Source organism: Lutjanus erythropterus, chromosome 1 (assembly GCF_056507025.1).
Source record: "Lutjanus erythropterus isolate fLutEry1 chromosome 1, fLutEry1.hap2, whole genome shotgun sequence".
NCBI classification, from domain to species: Eukaryota; Metazoa; Chordata; class Actinopteri; order Lutjaniformes; family Lutjanidae; genus Lutjanus; species Lutjanus erythropterus.
In genome coordinates, this window is record NC_139317.1 from 43,864,303 (window position 1) to 43,878,945 (window position 14,643).

Genomic DNA, 14,643 nt, shown 5'->3' on the forward strand with positions numbered 1-14,643 from the left:
ATGTGCAATTGCCTTTGCTACAAAACATTCATTCAAAAAAATTCATGAAGGCAAGGTCTTATTTTGTTTTTGTAACCCACAGCTACTAGTGCTTTTTTATGACGAGCAATAATAACTTAGCTATTTGTTGGACACAGAGTCAGTTAAAATCTACATGCAGTAAGGTTTTTGCACAGACCCTGCCACCAAGATCCTGGGAATTTCAGAGGCAAAAGCCTCAGCCATTTCTCTGCTGCCCACATTAGCAATGCAGTGCAGGGCCAGGTTCATGAAGGTGGGGTTGCGGCTGGACAGGTCATTCTTAATTCCATTGTTGATCAGACGGATCAGGTCGCTGTTAGAGTTCACCAGCACTGAGATGAACAGGTAACCCTGAAACAGGACATTGGAAAAATGTTTTGAGTGCAATTGCACTATTTCATATATACTGAATAGATACACGTCACCCATTCTTGAGAACTGGGACAAATCATGTCCAACCAAACAAAAAAACTTTAAACTTTTAAATACCAACACTTTAATTCTAACTGTTTATTGGCAATGTATTCTTTAATGATATACGCATTATATATATATGGAAAATATAAAATTTATCAAATATTTTGGTTTGTTGGAGAATTTACATCTTCAAACAATTTAAAAGTGTGTTAAAAGCCTAAACTCGAAAACTAACAATACCTACTGATATGGTATTATAATCCTCTTTCTTTGTCTTTGTTTTAAAATCATTTTTTATGAAAATGTTGGCTCTTTAAAGTTGTGTCCCAGATTTTTTGTCAAATCCATCAGATTTTTACAAAAACATGATTTAATCAGGCACAAAAACGGTAAGCTATACCCTTAAGGACCCCTGTCTCACTTCCTGGTTTAAAAAAGGCGGGAATACTGCTCAAGCACTGAACTAAACTTTCTAGGTTATTGCTATCAGATGTGTCTCACTAGGGGTGTAACGATTCACTCATGCGTCCGATGCATCGGACTTTAATGTGTTAGATACGAGTGAATCGGTTCAGACGGCCCTGCATCGGTAAAAAGCTGAACATGAATCAGAAACAAATCGATGCAGCACTAGAATATCGATACAACTCATTAGGACGTTTCATTTTTGGCATCAGGGAGATGCCACTGTTAACTTTAACCTTCTCTCTCCCGCTGTCTCTGCTGCCGCGATCACACAAAACAAGCGCTCCTCCCTCCCTCTCCTGTGTCTCCTCTTCATTTACTTAAAACAGGCCGCGTTGAAAACAGCGACAGAAGTGACATTGTACCGTGTCTCACCACCAAACTTTCATAACGTGCAAGTGTAGAATAAGTTTGGGTTTTATAAGAAAGATGAGAAACGCTGCTGCAGATCATTTATGTAAAACATGTCTGACAGCAGAGAACAGAGACACGAGTCTGACCCACAGAGACGTCATGTCACTGTGAGAGCAGGTAACACTTCACTGTTCCTCCACACTGATCAAAACCACAGCACTCTTCATATGAAACACAGCAGCACATCATCTTACTGCAAAAATACTGATATTTGAAACAGTTTTAAAGTTTTTTGACAGATTCTCATTTAGGCTACAGGATCTCATTTACATATGAGACTCATAATAAGATATAAACATCACTGTAATGTCTCCTCTCTGTCTCTACTGTTACTACATTTAATAAAACTATCAGGATTTTTTCTGGCAACTAACAGCACTCTACAAATGTAGCATTAATTGAATCAAAATATAAAGACTGACACACTGCATTATCTTGTATTGCAACGTATCGTATTGTATTGTGACAGAGCTGAATCGTATCGAACCGAATCATTGGCCATTTAAAGATCTATAAGACATATATCGTATCGTTGAACATGTATCGAGATACATATCAAATCTGTCTCAATCAGTGTGATACACACCCCTATGTCTCACCCCTAACATGTCAACTCTGTAGTCCTTTTAAATCAAAGCTAAATAAGTACACATTAAAAATGTGTATTTTGATTAGCTTTGAAAGAATTCGAAGCAACTTAAAAAAAAGGCTGCTCACTATGACTAAATGTCTGAAATTAAAAAAAATGTAACATTTTGTTAACTGTTAGATATATTTAATTAAAAACTTACTCACTAGGAGGTTGGCCTGTTACAAGGTTTAATAGCCAAGAGTTTGATTTTTTAAAAAATATTTTTCAACATAGCTGGGGGAAAAAAATGGAAAAAACCCTAAATATGCAGTTTTGTCCCAGTTCTCAAGAACGAGCAGTATACTAGGAGAAAGACTGAATGTCAAAATATTTGCATGATAAATGATCAACAGATCTGAGACAAACTTACAATTTGTTTCTCTGTGTACTTGTTGGAGCTGAGGAGGTTGACCGCCTCCATGTGTCCAAAGTCGATATCATGGCCCAGCAGAAAGATGAAGAGCAGCTTGCACACATACTTCTTTTTACTGTAGCCATCTAGAGCCTTGTCTCCTATCCACACATGTGCAATTACACACACACATCCACACGCACACACACACACAGATAGAATTCAACGTCTACATGAAGTTAGAATCATAGTGGTTTCAATGATCTGACATTTCCCTGTGAGTACAGTAAACACTGAAGAATGTGTTCTCTTTATACCAAACTAGTGAGTAATGCAGGAAAAGGCTGGGTGGGATTCAGCTGATCCCAGTTTTTATAGCCAAATAATCCATGGGTGGACTGAATAAAGTATTGATTTTTTTGTGATTTTCAGAGTTGATTCAGACTTGGCACTACAGGCCAAGTCCTGTAAGAGACTATGGTTCATGCTTTAGAAATTAAGTTACCACTTTAAAAGGATGTTTCTTGATGCAATTTGTGGTCATTCTTGTGACTCTTAGAATTCTTGAAAGGAGTCGACTATGGTCAACTTTTTATTTCCTCAGTTTTCACGTTTTTATAAATAGTAAATAATGCCTAATAGTAAAATGGGTCAGTGTGCTTGACACTACGCGTTTGTTGGATTGTTGAACAGCACCTGTAACTTCTTGCCCCAATACTTTTCCGGTATTAAATTTGGTGCCGGTGAGGTCAATGATTTCCACAACTTTCATAATTCATGTACAAGGAAAGGACAGGCACATGCGAAAATACTCACCACCAAAGAAATCGGTCAAACGTTGGCATAATGCAGGAACAGGAGAACACATAGGGAACATTCTACAATGAACATAGGCCAGTATGCTAGCGGGCACTATGGGCAGGGGGCAAACTAATTATAGGCAGCAAGGAACAGGTGGCAACAACACCAACAGCAGATCAAGACAGACACATTCACAGTGACAAATATAGCAACAGTCCTTGAAAAACTGTGAAGAAACTGAAAAGGTGCAAAGCCGAGACACAGTCACAAGATGAACTAGTAAAACGGATTAACAGCAAAGGGAAAACGTGTCACAAAATGTTTCTCTAACCCTTAAGTTTAGACTAATTTGTCAGGATAGTTCACCTACCTTTAAATTTTGATCGGATATTGGCCAGTTCTTTGTTTATCCTCTTAATTTCTGCCTCTTTACTTTTACCTGCAAACAGATGAAGATATTGTGCATGTTAGGTACTGCTGTGATCAGTTGAACAACCCATCCATCTTCCTTGTTTATGTTGCTTCGCTCCTTTATGAGCTGAGAGGAGTAAACTACACTTGCTGTGTTCATCATAATAAAATCTGTTTTTATGAAGGTCAGCTCCATGACACAGAGATACTGTATTAACAACAAGGCCACTTTATCAGGCAGGCTAAACCTTTCAATTACTATGTAGGACCCGTTTCACCCAGAACAACCTGAATCGTCCATAGGAAGGATTCAACAAGGTGCTAGAAATATTCTTCTAAGGGCGTTTTCACAGTCGGTACGCCCGTCATCATCCAAACTAGTAATGTTGTTTCATGCCCGAGTACACTTGTATTTGTACACATTCCAACACAGTCGGCAGCGGTGTGCACCTAACTGGTTTGCGATCCACTAATAAACACAACTTTGAAGAAGAGTACATCCCCATCATCAACTAGGCGATATTTCTTTATGTCGTGGCCACAAAACATCGTAAGCCAATCGTAAGATCTCAGATCTCATACAATGGAGTCGACTTTAGTAATAAGCCTGCTATTGTTAATGTTTTGGACGTTATCGATGACCCTCTTGCCTGCCTTCCTGCATTTTCCTCTACAGCCTTAAGGCTAGAGGATGAGATTTTGATTTTTCCATGTTTTGGTCCAGTTACTTTTACACCTGATGCAGACTGTGCCCAAGCACACACAAACCATTCTCCAGACTATCTTTTCAAATGGACTGAGACATGAATCATCGAACCGTGCCCCAGCGCACTACACAGTGTTCACATTAGGGATGTTCCTGCCAACAATTTCCCTGTCGACTAAACGCAAATTTTAATTTAGACTAGTGGACTAGTCTAACAGTAAGAAAACACTAGGAAAGCAGTTAAAATTGAGCACAATTTATTAATTGATAATGTTAAACAGTGCCTGAAAAAATACTGTGTATATTAAGAGCCATTTTAAGCCGTTAATCACAGTCTATAATCACCAAATCATATTTTAAATGCAGCTGTAATGTATACCGCTTTGCACCGTACAATACGAACACTGCACATTAACCTACAGAACATGACAACAACTCACTAAATGCTTCACCTTTTCAGACCAAAAGGGCTCACAGTTGTCTAAGGGTAAACAAAATTGTCTACCCAAAGCTGACTTTAGCTGCCACACACTGTGGCTAACGTTTGCAGCACTAGCAGCAGCAGCTCTGCTTGCATGTTAATGTCCATGTCAGTGCTGAATGTGGTCACACGTTGCTGCTCTTATTCTGTTACAGCCTGCTTTCAACCTGATTTTCATTTTCTGGATTAAAACACTGCCAAACCATGCCAGTTTTACGAGCTGTCATCTGACCGACTTTGCTGATAATAACATCTGGGGTTGGATGGGCCAGCAGTGCATTCATGCTGGGCAAGAGGGACTGCCATCTGACAGTGCCGCAGTCCCAACTAGTGGCAGGCGGCTACATTACATCTTTGAGGCTACAGTTAACTGGCATTGTACAGTAATAAGATATTGATAAATAGTTTAACAGACTAGCATTTCTGGTGCCGACTACCAAAGGTGGCAAGTTTAATCATACAATCAAGTAACTGCGCACATCCCTGGTTCACCTTTAACAAATGAACTGGAGTTTGGGGTCAAGCATGCTCGGATCCGTGCCTGGGTCCCTAGTGTGAAAGTCCCCTAAGATTCTGGTCCATGTTGACATGAGAACGTCACACATTTAATGTAAATTTCCTTTATGACATGGTGTGTTATCCTGCTGGAAGTAGCCATTAGAAGAAGGGCAGACTATGGCTATAAAGGGAGACATATGGTCAGTACCAAGACTCAGGTAGGCGGTGACATTTAAACCCTGCTCAAATGGTGTTGGGGCCTAACGTATGCCAATAAAACATACCACACATGGTGACACCACCACCACTAGCTTGAACCATTTACAAAAGGCAGAATGGAGCCATGGATTCATGTTGTTTATGCCAAAGTCTGACCGAACCATCTGCAAGATGCAGCAAAAATCAAGATTTGTCAGAGCAGGCAAAGTTTTTCTAATCTACCACTGTGCTATTTAGTGAGCGTGCCCACTGTAGCCTTAATTTCCTGTTCTTAGCTGACAGAACAGGGACCTGCTGTGGGCTTCTGCTGCTGTAGCTCATATGTTTCAAGGTCCCATGTGTAGTGTAATGCTCTTCTGCATAGCACTGTTGTAATGCATGGTTATTTGAGTTCCTGTCACATTCCTGTGAGCTTGAACCAGTCTGACCTTTCTCACTGACCAGGCTTTTTGCACTTGAAGCTACCTTGACCGGTAGCTTGGCGACCGCCCCTGGTGGAGAGGAGGCAAGTATGTAAGAGCGTGCTACAGCTGAGACTTAAGGCTGCATCCTGGATAGGACTGATGGATGTTTCCCAAATGTTGACCATATTATCATCACCATCTCGTTGCTGCTGTTTAAATTCAACCTGCCACAGATTTTAAAAATGCACTACAGAATTATTTCCTTAGTTTAGACATGTTTATGTATCTCTTTTGTTTGATATTTTCACCCTATTCCATCCTGAATTTATTTAATCATCTATGTTGTATTTTGCGTGTATTATAAAGGAACTACAACTCTAATTTCGTTGCACAACCCTGTTTTGTATACTGATAATAAATGTCTTTGAAGTGCACAGAAATGCTGCTCACTGGATGTTTCTTGTTTCTCGCACCGTGGTCTATAAACTTTAGGGACTGTTGTGTGTAAAAATCCCATGAGATCAGCAGTTCCTGAGATACTCAAACACCCTGTCTGTCTGGCACTAACCATAACAATGTCTGCATGCTTTTAAGCAATGATTTGCTTCCACATGACTGGCTGATTATATATTTGCATAAATGAGCAGATGTGCAGCTGTACCTAATAAAGTGGCCACTGAGTGTATGTCACACAATGAAATGTTGTAGCCACATCTCATTTGCACCAAAAGACATGGCATTCACCAAAGGAAAAAAATGAGACCTTTTCCCAATTATGATATTTGTATCTCACATCATTTTAAGATCTTTATCACAGCATTTAAAAACAAAATAACTCTCATAACTATGAAGCCTTAAAATGGTCTCACAATTATGAGAAATGTTCTCAGACTGCGCCTATGAATGTAGGCATACAAGCTGCTTTTATCAGAGTGAGCCTCTTCAGCACAGACACTACATCAGCATTAAGTGATAGTAAACCTCTTGTGACTATACCCAGTAGTATTTCAATGGAATTTCATAGCTACAGAAACAGTTTTGGCCTGTGTGTACTTGCTGACAGAAACTGCAAACATCCTGCTCAAAACATGCATGACCTTTAAGAGCTGGGACTGGAGGACTGACACGACAGCAAGTAGATCAATGTGAGATTTGTGTGTGGTTGTGACTTAACATTTCCGACTAATTGCAATGGTTGAGCAATGCTGACAGATACATGTCATCATTTTAATCAATAACATCAATGTCTTCTGAAATTTCAAATCAAGGAAGAGATTATTATGACTCATTTCTATCTTCCTGCTTTCTGAAGTGATGACTCTTCACTTAAGACCTTATTTTGCTTAAATTTGGTTTTGAGAAAGAGGTCAAGAATTCCCAAACAAAAATCTGGAGCCAGTGGAGGTCCAGATTCCAAGTGTAAACAAAATTTAAATAGTTATGAAGTGGAGGTGCTGCTGCGGGAAGTAAACGGCAAACCAGTTGTTATATTTAGCTGCGTCACTTGTGGATTTAAAATAACAAAATTAAACCTTCTGTTACTCTGCAAATTACAATTTTCCATATCCTTCCTGTACAGCAAAAACCAAGTATCTCCAAATCTAGTGATTTTAATTGTGTTTCTTACAGGCCAATGACACCACAAACAAACAATGATCTCATGGAATATGATGCATTGCTGTAGATTAAACAAGCCAACAGTATATATCGTAGTTAAAAAGACCACAACCTAAAACAACTATATTAATGTAGAAGTAATATTAATCCAAAAACATAAAATTACTGCCCTTTGAGTACTTTTACTTTTTATATTTTAAGTACATTTTGCTTATAACACTTAGGCTACATATTTTAGTTTATTTACCTTTAAGTTTATTTTAGTTTTGAACTTCTGACTTTTACTTTTAGAGTGTTGTATTAGTACTTTTACTGAAGTAAAGAATCTGAATACCTCTTCCACCACTGCCAAACGCTTACACAGGTTCAACACTGGCCACAATCCCCAAGACACTTAATGAAATCTCTCTTGAAATGAATTGCAAGCTATAAATAATCACACAATAAAAGTCAAAATGATTATCTAATTAAAATAGAATGTATTTTAAAATAATGAAAATATTAAAAATATTACAATGAAAATTATTATATAATTTATATTTATAATATATATAATTTCATTTCATTTCTATTTTTTCCGCTCATGTAATAACTAATTTTATACAACGGTAAAACTGAAAAACATAATACAGTGACCAATGAATTCACACAAACATGTCGGCACTTAAATGTGTGTGTGTGGGTGCGTGATTTTGTTTGTGGCTAAGAACAAATTCCAAATAATAAAATAAAAATTTCTGGGCTTTAAGAGGACGTTTCTTTTTAAGAACAGTTGATGAATAATGCCCATTGTACTTAAATAATTTTCCCACAATTATCAAGCAAAGATGCCATTATTACAAGATGCCAGTTTTCTCATAATAGACCATTTTCCCAGCAGTCATTCTGAAACAGTAGAGTAAACACCACTGTTTTCGTTCCATTCAGGTCAAACAGAGTCAGCCTGCTGCTATTGTCCATGTTGACTCACTGGAGAGACTCTAACGGGAATTTAATTAGTATCATTGCTAACATCTGTGTTTACTCTATGATTTCATATCAATATGGCTGATGTTAACAAAGGCCTACTGTGAGATAAAGACTGCATAATTACAAGGTATTTATATAATAACTATGACAATCTTTTTTTTTTTTACAAGCCATAATTAAGGGATGTGAAAGACATTTCATAGCAATGTCTGAATTTGTTTTCCTTTGCTGTGTGCAATGTGCCACCATATATTTCCTATTTTGACAGAATACTGTTTACAGACTCAGATTTTCAATGTCAATTCTTGAGTAACTCCTAAACGGTTGAAAACACTTGCTTTGATCAGGTTGGTACTTTTATTAAACCATATTTACATCCATTTACTGTAACAGGGCAGAGGGGAAAACAAAGTGGAGACTGTTAATGTTAGGCAACTTGTGTGGCAACAGTTCCGCCCTGTAGAAATACTTGAATGCACAGTGAACGTGTGTGTGAGTGTGTGTGTGTGTGTGTGTGTGTGTGTGTGTGTGTGTGTGGTCACATTAAAGTCTGTAATTATGTATAATCATACTAAACTGACCAGTTCCTCCCCAACTGGACACTTGAAATTACTGGGAACACTGAAGCTGTAGGCAGCGGTGGAAAGTATCTAAGTACATTTACTTAATTACTGTAATATATAATAAAATATTTACATTTTTGCTACTTTATAGTTCTGATCTACTCCAATCCAGGGGGAAATATTGTAGTTTACTCCTCTAAATTTATTTGATACCTTTAGGTACTAGTTATTTTGCAGATTGAGAATACAAAATATAATCAACAAATAAATGATGATGTATTATTATGGATAAAGATGAGACTTTATTGACCCTTTTGTGACATTCACAAGATGTCCAGTAGTATATCTTGTTAAAAAAAAAAAGCCTTACTTTTACCAGCTACATTACAATACTATAACAATACAATCCATGACACTATCACTAAATTAAAATGTCCTTTAAATTGTTTATTATTAGATAATAAACCTGATATGTACTAAACTGTTCGTGTAAAATTTGTTTTCCTTTTAACTTAAAGTGCCTCAGCTTTTCTTCTTTAAAGATAGAGTCAGTAGGATTTTTCAGAGCTGTTCGTAAACACATCAGGATGTCAAATACCAACGTTTGGGGTTGGGGAAATGTCCCAACCACAGCAAAGGAATGAGAAAAATTAAGGAAACATAGGCAGAGGGCAGCGTCTGTGCAGATTCAGCAACCACCTCACACTTCTGGTGGGTCACAAGCGATGATTAAAAAGGATTATGTCATATGAATCTATACATTGTTTTTAAGAAAATGTTGAAGATTATACCTTTAATAAAATAAAATAAAAGCAGCCAGCCATGACCTTAGTGTGCACAAAAAATTGGCATGAACTGTCTCGGGTGATGACTGTTTGAATTATGGCTCTACAATAATAAAACAAAAGCAATGCATCAGTACCCCTTTTGTAAAATAAAATAAAATAAAATCATGTCATAAAGCAGTAGATATCATCACAGTCACAGATACCATCATCATCACCATATCACTACATTTTTATTCTGATATCACAACATTTGCTGTATAGTTGCAGCCATATAATGCATCAATAATTCGGTAATAACGGGCTACTCTGCGTAACGAGTACATTTACTTTTTGTACTAGGGTGCAAGTGCAATAAAATCACAGTGTGGCTAAGTGCAATATACAAATTGCAGAACCACAACTAAATCTTAATTTTTTGAAAGAGGAAAAATGTATGAGAAAACAGCATTATCCTGAAGTACTGTAGCACTGCAGAGATGACCTGGCCTAAAAATCTTGTTCTCCAGAGGAAAGAAAGCATGTTTGTTTGGTACAGACCTCAACAAATATCATTTCATCACGATTTTCAAGGGGTTTTTTTTTCAGTGAACATGAAAATTGCAATGCAAAGCAACATTTCTGCTGATTGTATTGCATATCAGAATCCCAATTTCAGTCAAAATAACTGCAATATTACTTTTTTTTTTTTTTACCAAATCCTGCAGCCCTATTTTGCACTTAAGATAACTTTTGTGCTTTAATTTTAATTTTAAATGCAGGACTTTTACTTGTAACAGAATATTTCTGTACTGTGGTAATGCTACTTTTACTTTTCTAACTACTTCTCCCACCACTGGCTCTGGGTGGGCAGTTTTAAATCCACTTTGGGCTAACGTTAGCATTACTATTATATGAAATACGTCCGAGCAGTTTATATTATAGCTGTGTACGTCCTTCTGACGTTACCTGAATTAACCTATTCTTCATAAAGTCAAGTGCAACTGTGTGGCGTTTTACAAAAAATGTAATTGGTATAGATTTCTGCCAATGAAAACCATACATTACTAACTGGAAAAGCTGCACACTTGTCAGATATGTCATTTGGTGTTATGTGCAGTTAGCGGTGCGGTCCACGCCCTTCTACATGACGTTAGCAACTGAAGGCTAGCTGCTAGCGTAGCTAGTGTCGGCTAACCAGCTGACTGGTTGCCTAAACACACTTTAATGCATATAAGTCGCCAAAGTTGTGAGTAGAAAGGTAAAGGCTGACACTTATTCACGTGTTCTGACCCTAACTTCGCTGATGCTAAATAAAGTTACACCAGCGAATTAGTTAGTTAGCCCATTACAAGCCAGACCGACAACTGTCTGTGAATGTGATAAACAAACTTACAGTTCCTGATGTCAGAGATGAACACGGCCAGGCCACGCATCCCATCTCCTTTAGACACCGCAGGCATTTTGTTCACCCCCTGTTAACGTCACCTTTTCTCTTAAGTGTTTAAAACAGCCTAACTATACAGGGGAACTTTGTTTTAGACTTTGCTAACCAGCTAGCCACTGCTGTTTAGTTGAGGGAGCCCCGATATATGACGGAGACAGGAACCAGACAGCTGCGGCTGCGTTCAACACATCTCGAGCTACACCTACAACCTAAAACAGGGCTGCGTTCCATTCATGTGATGTTTCACAACAACAACCGGCTTCATCCTCAGGTGGATCAGCCTCACTGCCTAAAACATGGGTTTGTGTTGCAGATATCAAAGCAGCAGCCACATTTAAGTTCTTGTTAGAGTCTATAAAACCAAAGTGTTATTACCCACAAATGTCTGGAAACTGGGCAGTGATCCAATTACATCTCTTCAAAATACGTATTTAATACTTTTAAGTGTTTTGTCATTTGTATTTTGCTGGGCAAAATATATGTAATTTATAATAAAATACTTTATGCACTTATATTAGTGTTTTTGAAATACTTAAAATACATTTTTTAATGTGTCATACAAGTTTGCCACATTTATCTGACAGCTTTAGATATAAAAAATAATCCACAGATAAATGATGATGTATTATGAATAAAGAAGACTTCATTGACCTCTAGGCGACATATTCAGCAGTGTATATAAAACCCTCACTTTTACCAGCTACATGAGGTTAGTGTGTTCAAGTATGACAAGTATGTTCTTGTCAGAATTTAAAATGTGAAAACGGGATAAGCAAAAACAGAAAAAAGATAGATAGAAAGAAAAAATGCCTGGAAAACTCAATGTTTATACACAGAGATTTACAGTATTTCAATTACATATATTATTACTTCTGAGTGTTTTGTAATTTGTATTTTGCTGAGCAAAAGATATGGAATTTGTACTAAAATGCTCTAGGCACTGGTATTATTGTATTTACAACACTTCAAATACTTATTATTACTTATTATTTAATGTGTCATACAGGTTTGAACTATAAAAAAAAACTGTACAACAATTCACATTGTTAAACCACATCCACTTTCATGACATTGAGCTCTCTCTAGTGGTCAATTTAGGTTACATACAGTTCCTCAAACCTGTTACCACTTAATTTGCTTAAATCCAGTTCAGCATTTCCACTCAGTGAAGCTTTGGGAATATATACCTGGCGGTATTAGTGAACTTGATTTATTGTATATTATTGATAGATGGATGACAAATTTATCTTTCTTGACTTGTTACTGCAAAGATTTGAATATGTTGACAGAGTTAGTGTCATGTTTATTCATGTCAGGCTGTTTAGTTAGCAGTATTCTGGCTGGTTAGCTAATCATGATGATCTTTTTTTGGAGTATTTAAAATTTAATGTGCCTTGTACACAGGTAATTGGCTGAATAAAACAACTGTAGGTCCTCTCAGTATTCAAATTTTACTGTGCGGTTACACACAGGTAATTGGCCAATTTCACCAACCTGAGGCTGGCCCTGTCTTCTGATTGGTGGATTGACCTAAAGCTGTTAAAAGGCAGTTAAAACTTCATACAGAGAGAAATACACCTGAAACAGCTCAAAGTATGAAGAACAGTTTAAAAACACTGCCTGTCTGTCTTCTCTCTGTCTGTGTCTTTCTGTGTCCAACTTGGACATTTTAGACTGCAGTCTTTTTTAACTGTTAATAAATTCAAAGTTTGAGCTGGTTAATGTTAAATTCATTCATTCATTCATGAAATGTCCATCTTGTCTACACAGTGGATACATGTCCACTCACAGTTGCAGGGCAGAAATTGACAAGGCTGATTGTGATTGGTTTAATTGAATGTCTAGTTCTAAGTCTAATATCCATGGCTGCCTACTGACATTTTTAATGTCAGCCATATTGTTCTTCTGTCCTGCTTACTTACACACCTTCACATATATACACATACAAGCTGTTCTTGCATGATAACGCATCCTCATACACAGAAACACACACACTCGCATACATACATACATGTGCGTGACAGCGTGTGCATGTGCACACACACAGACACACACAACCTCAATGGTACATCTATACTGCTGGCATTATGGTGGAGATACTAGTCGGCAGCGAGCATCAGGCACACTCAAAATTTCGTGCGAAATTTTCTAGTTTGACTATGTGGATGTTATGGAAATGTCCCAGAGAATGTATGTTTAAATGTACACTTACCTGTAGTGTACCTGTAATCTGAAAGGAAGAAAATAACAGAGACTACTAATTGTGGTGGGGTGTTTTTTTGTTTGTTTGTTTGTTTGTATGTTTTGTTTCAGTTTTACAAAGGAAAGGATTCAGTGAGACATTAAGAAAGCAAAAAAAGGAAACTGAGTTAAGAACCTAAACTTATCTGAACGTCTCGTCTTTATTGGATCGACTATGTTAGCTATCTGTCTAGTCTGATAACAGAACATTAGGTAAAGACTGTACACTTTGTGTAAGTGACACGTGTCCTGCTGGGTCCTGCATGCTCATTGTGATCTACTGCATTTCATTTGTGTACCTCATGACCAGTAGCTTGAGGAAAGAAGAAGCTGCTTGGGGGTTTGGTGCAAAAGGTATGTCATAAAAATATGATCAGCGATTGCATGCTAATAGAAGCAGGCACTAAAATACAACCACAGAAAAGAGCAGTTAACAAACACGTGCTCTGGAACAGGCAAATTACTGGCTAGAAACCATCGACATGTCCTCATACCCAAACGACAGAATAGGCTGATTAGCAGTGACTCCCAAAATGATTTATATGAGTGTTGGAGAATACCAGTCAGGTAACATGAGTCATGTCACGTTAAAGTTTACAACCTGGTTGGGTGGAAACAGTACAAAGTGTGTCTGCTTCTTGTGAGTAAAGAACGGACCATTAACACTAACGTCTTCATTAACAAGGACTTTTCTGAGAATGTGCGCATGAAATGAAAGGAACTGCTGCCACAACTCAGAGAAGAGAGGACGAAGGGGAACACTTCTGAAATATGATCAACTAGTTGTGCGTCCTCCCAGATCCAGTTAATCTCCCCCAGCTATCTCTCAGTAACAAATTAAACAGATTTCTAGAAATTATGCTATTATGGGTTTTGTTGTCAGGCTGTCATGTGTGATGTAATCTATTTCATTAGAAGATTTGACCACTGATCCACAGGATTTAACTGACAGCAAGAATATGATGACTGCTTTGATTCAGATATAAACTTCCTCAACTTAAGAAGGCACCAAGGTCTACGCAATTATTATAATGAAGAATGAAGAGGAGTTCAATATGTTCACTAATACCTTATTAGATCAAGGGCATAAAAATACTTTTTCAACTCTTCATTTGAACATAGTTTATCTGAAATTATGACCATTTATTCCAATATCGGTCAACTTTAAATCATACATTTTCAGTGCTTGCTCTATGAGAAACATGGCTCACTGATGATATAG

General features: G+C 37.4%; 1 protein-coding gene across 2 annotated transcripts in view; it reads right to left on the reverse strand.

Annotated features, from left to right (window-relative positions):
* LOC146333319 (AP-2 complex subunit alpha-2) overlaps window positions 1-11,366 on the reverse strand; it is a 32,900-nt gene extending 21,534 nt beyond the window's left edge. Inside the window, exons 1-4 of one of the 2 annotated variants that reach the window (XM_084722076.1) lie at window positions 11,130-11,364; window positions 3,472-3,540; window positions 2,319-2,461; window positions 179-372 (exon numbers count right to left, since the gene is read on the reverse strand). In XM_084722076.1, the coding sequence (XP_084578202.1) occupies window positions 179-372; window positions 2,319-2,461; window positions 3,472-3,540; window positions 11,130-11,196 (473 nt within the window). In that variant the 5' untranslated portion in view covers window positions 11,197-11,364. Of the gene's footprint in view, window positions 1-178; window positions 373-2,318; window positions 2,462-3,471; window positions 3,541-11,129 lie in introns of both variants that reach the window. The other variant, XM_084722074.1, reaches the window with a different exon arrangement.
* Between the last annotated feature and the right edge of the window lie 3,277 nt (window positions 11,367-14,643).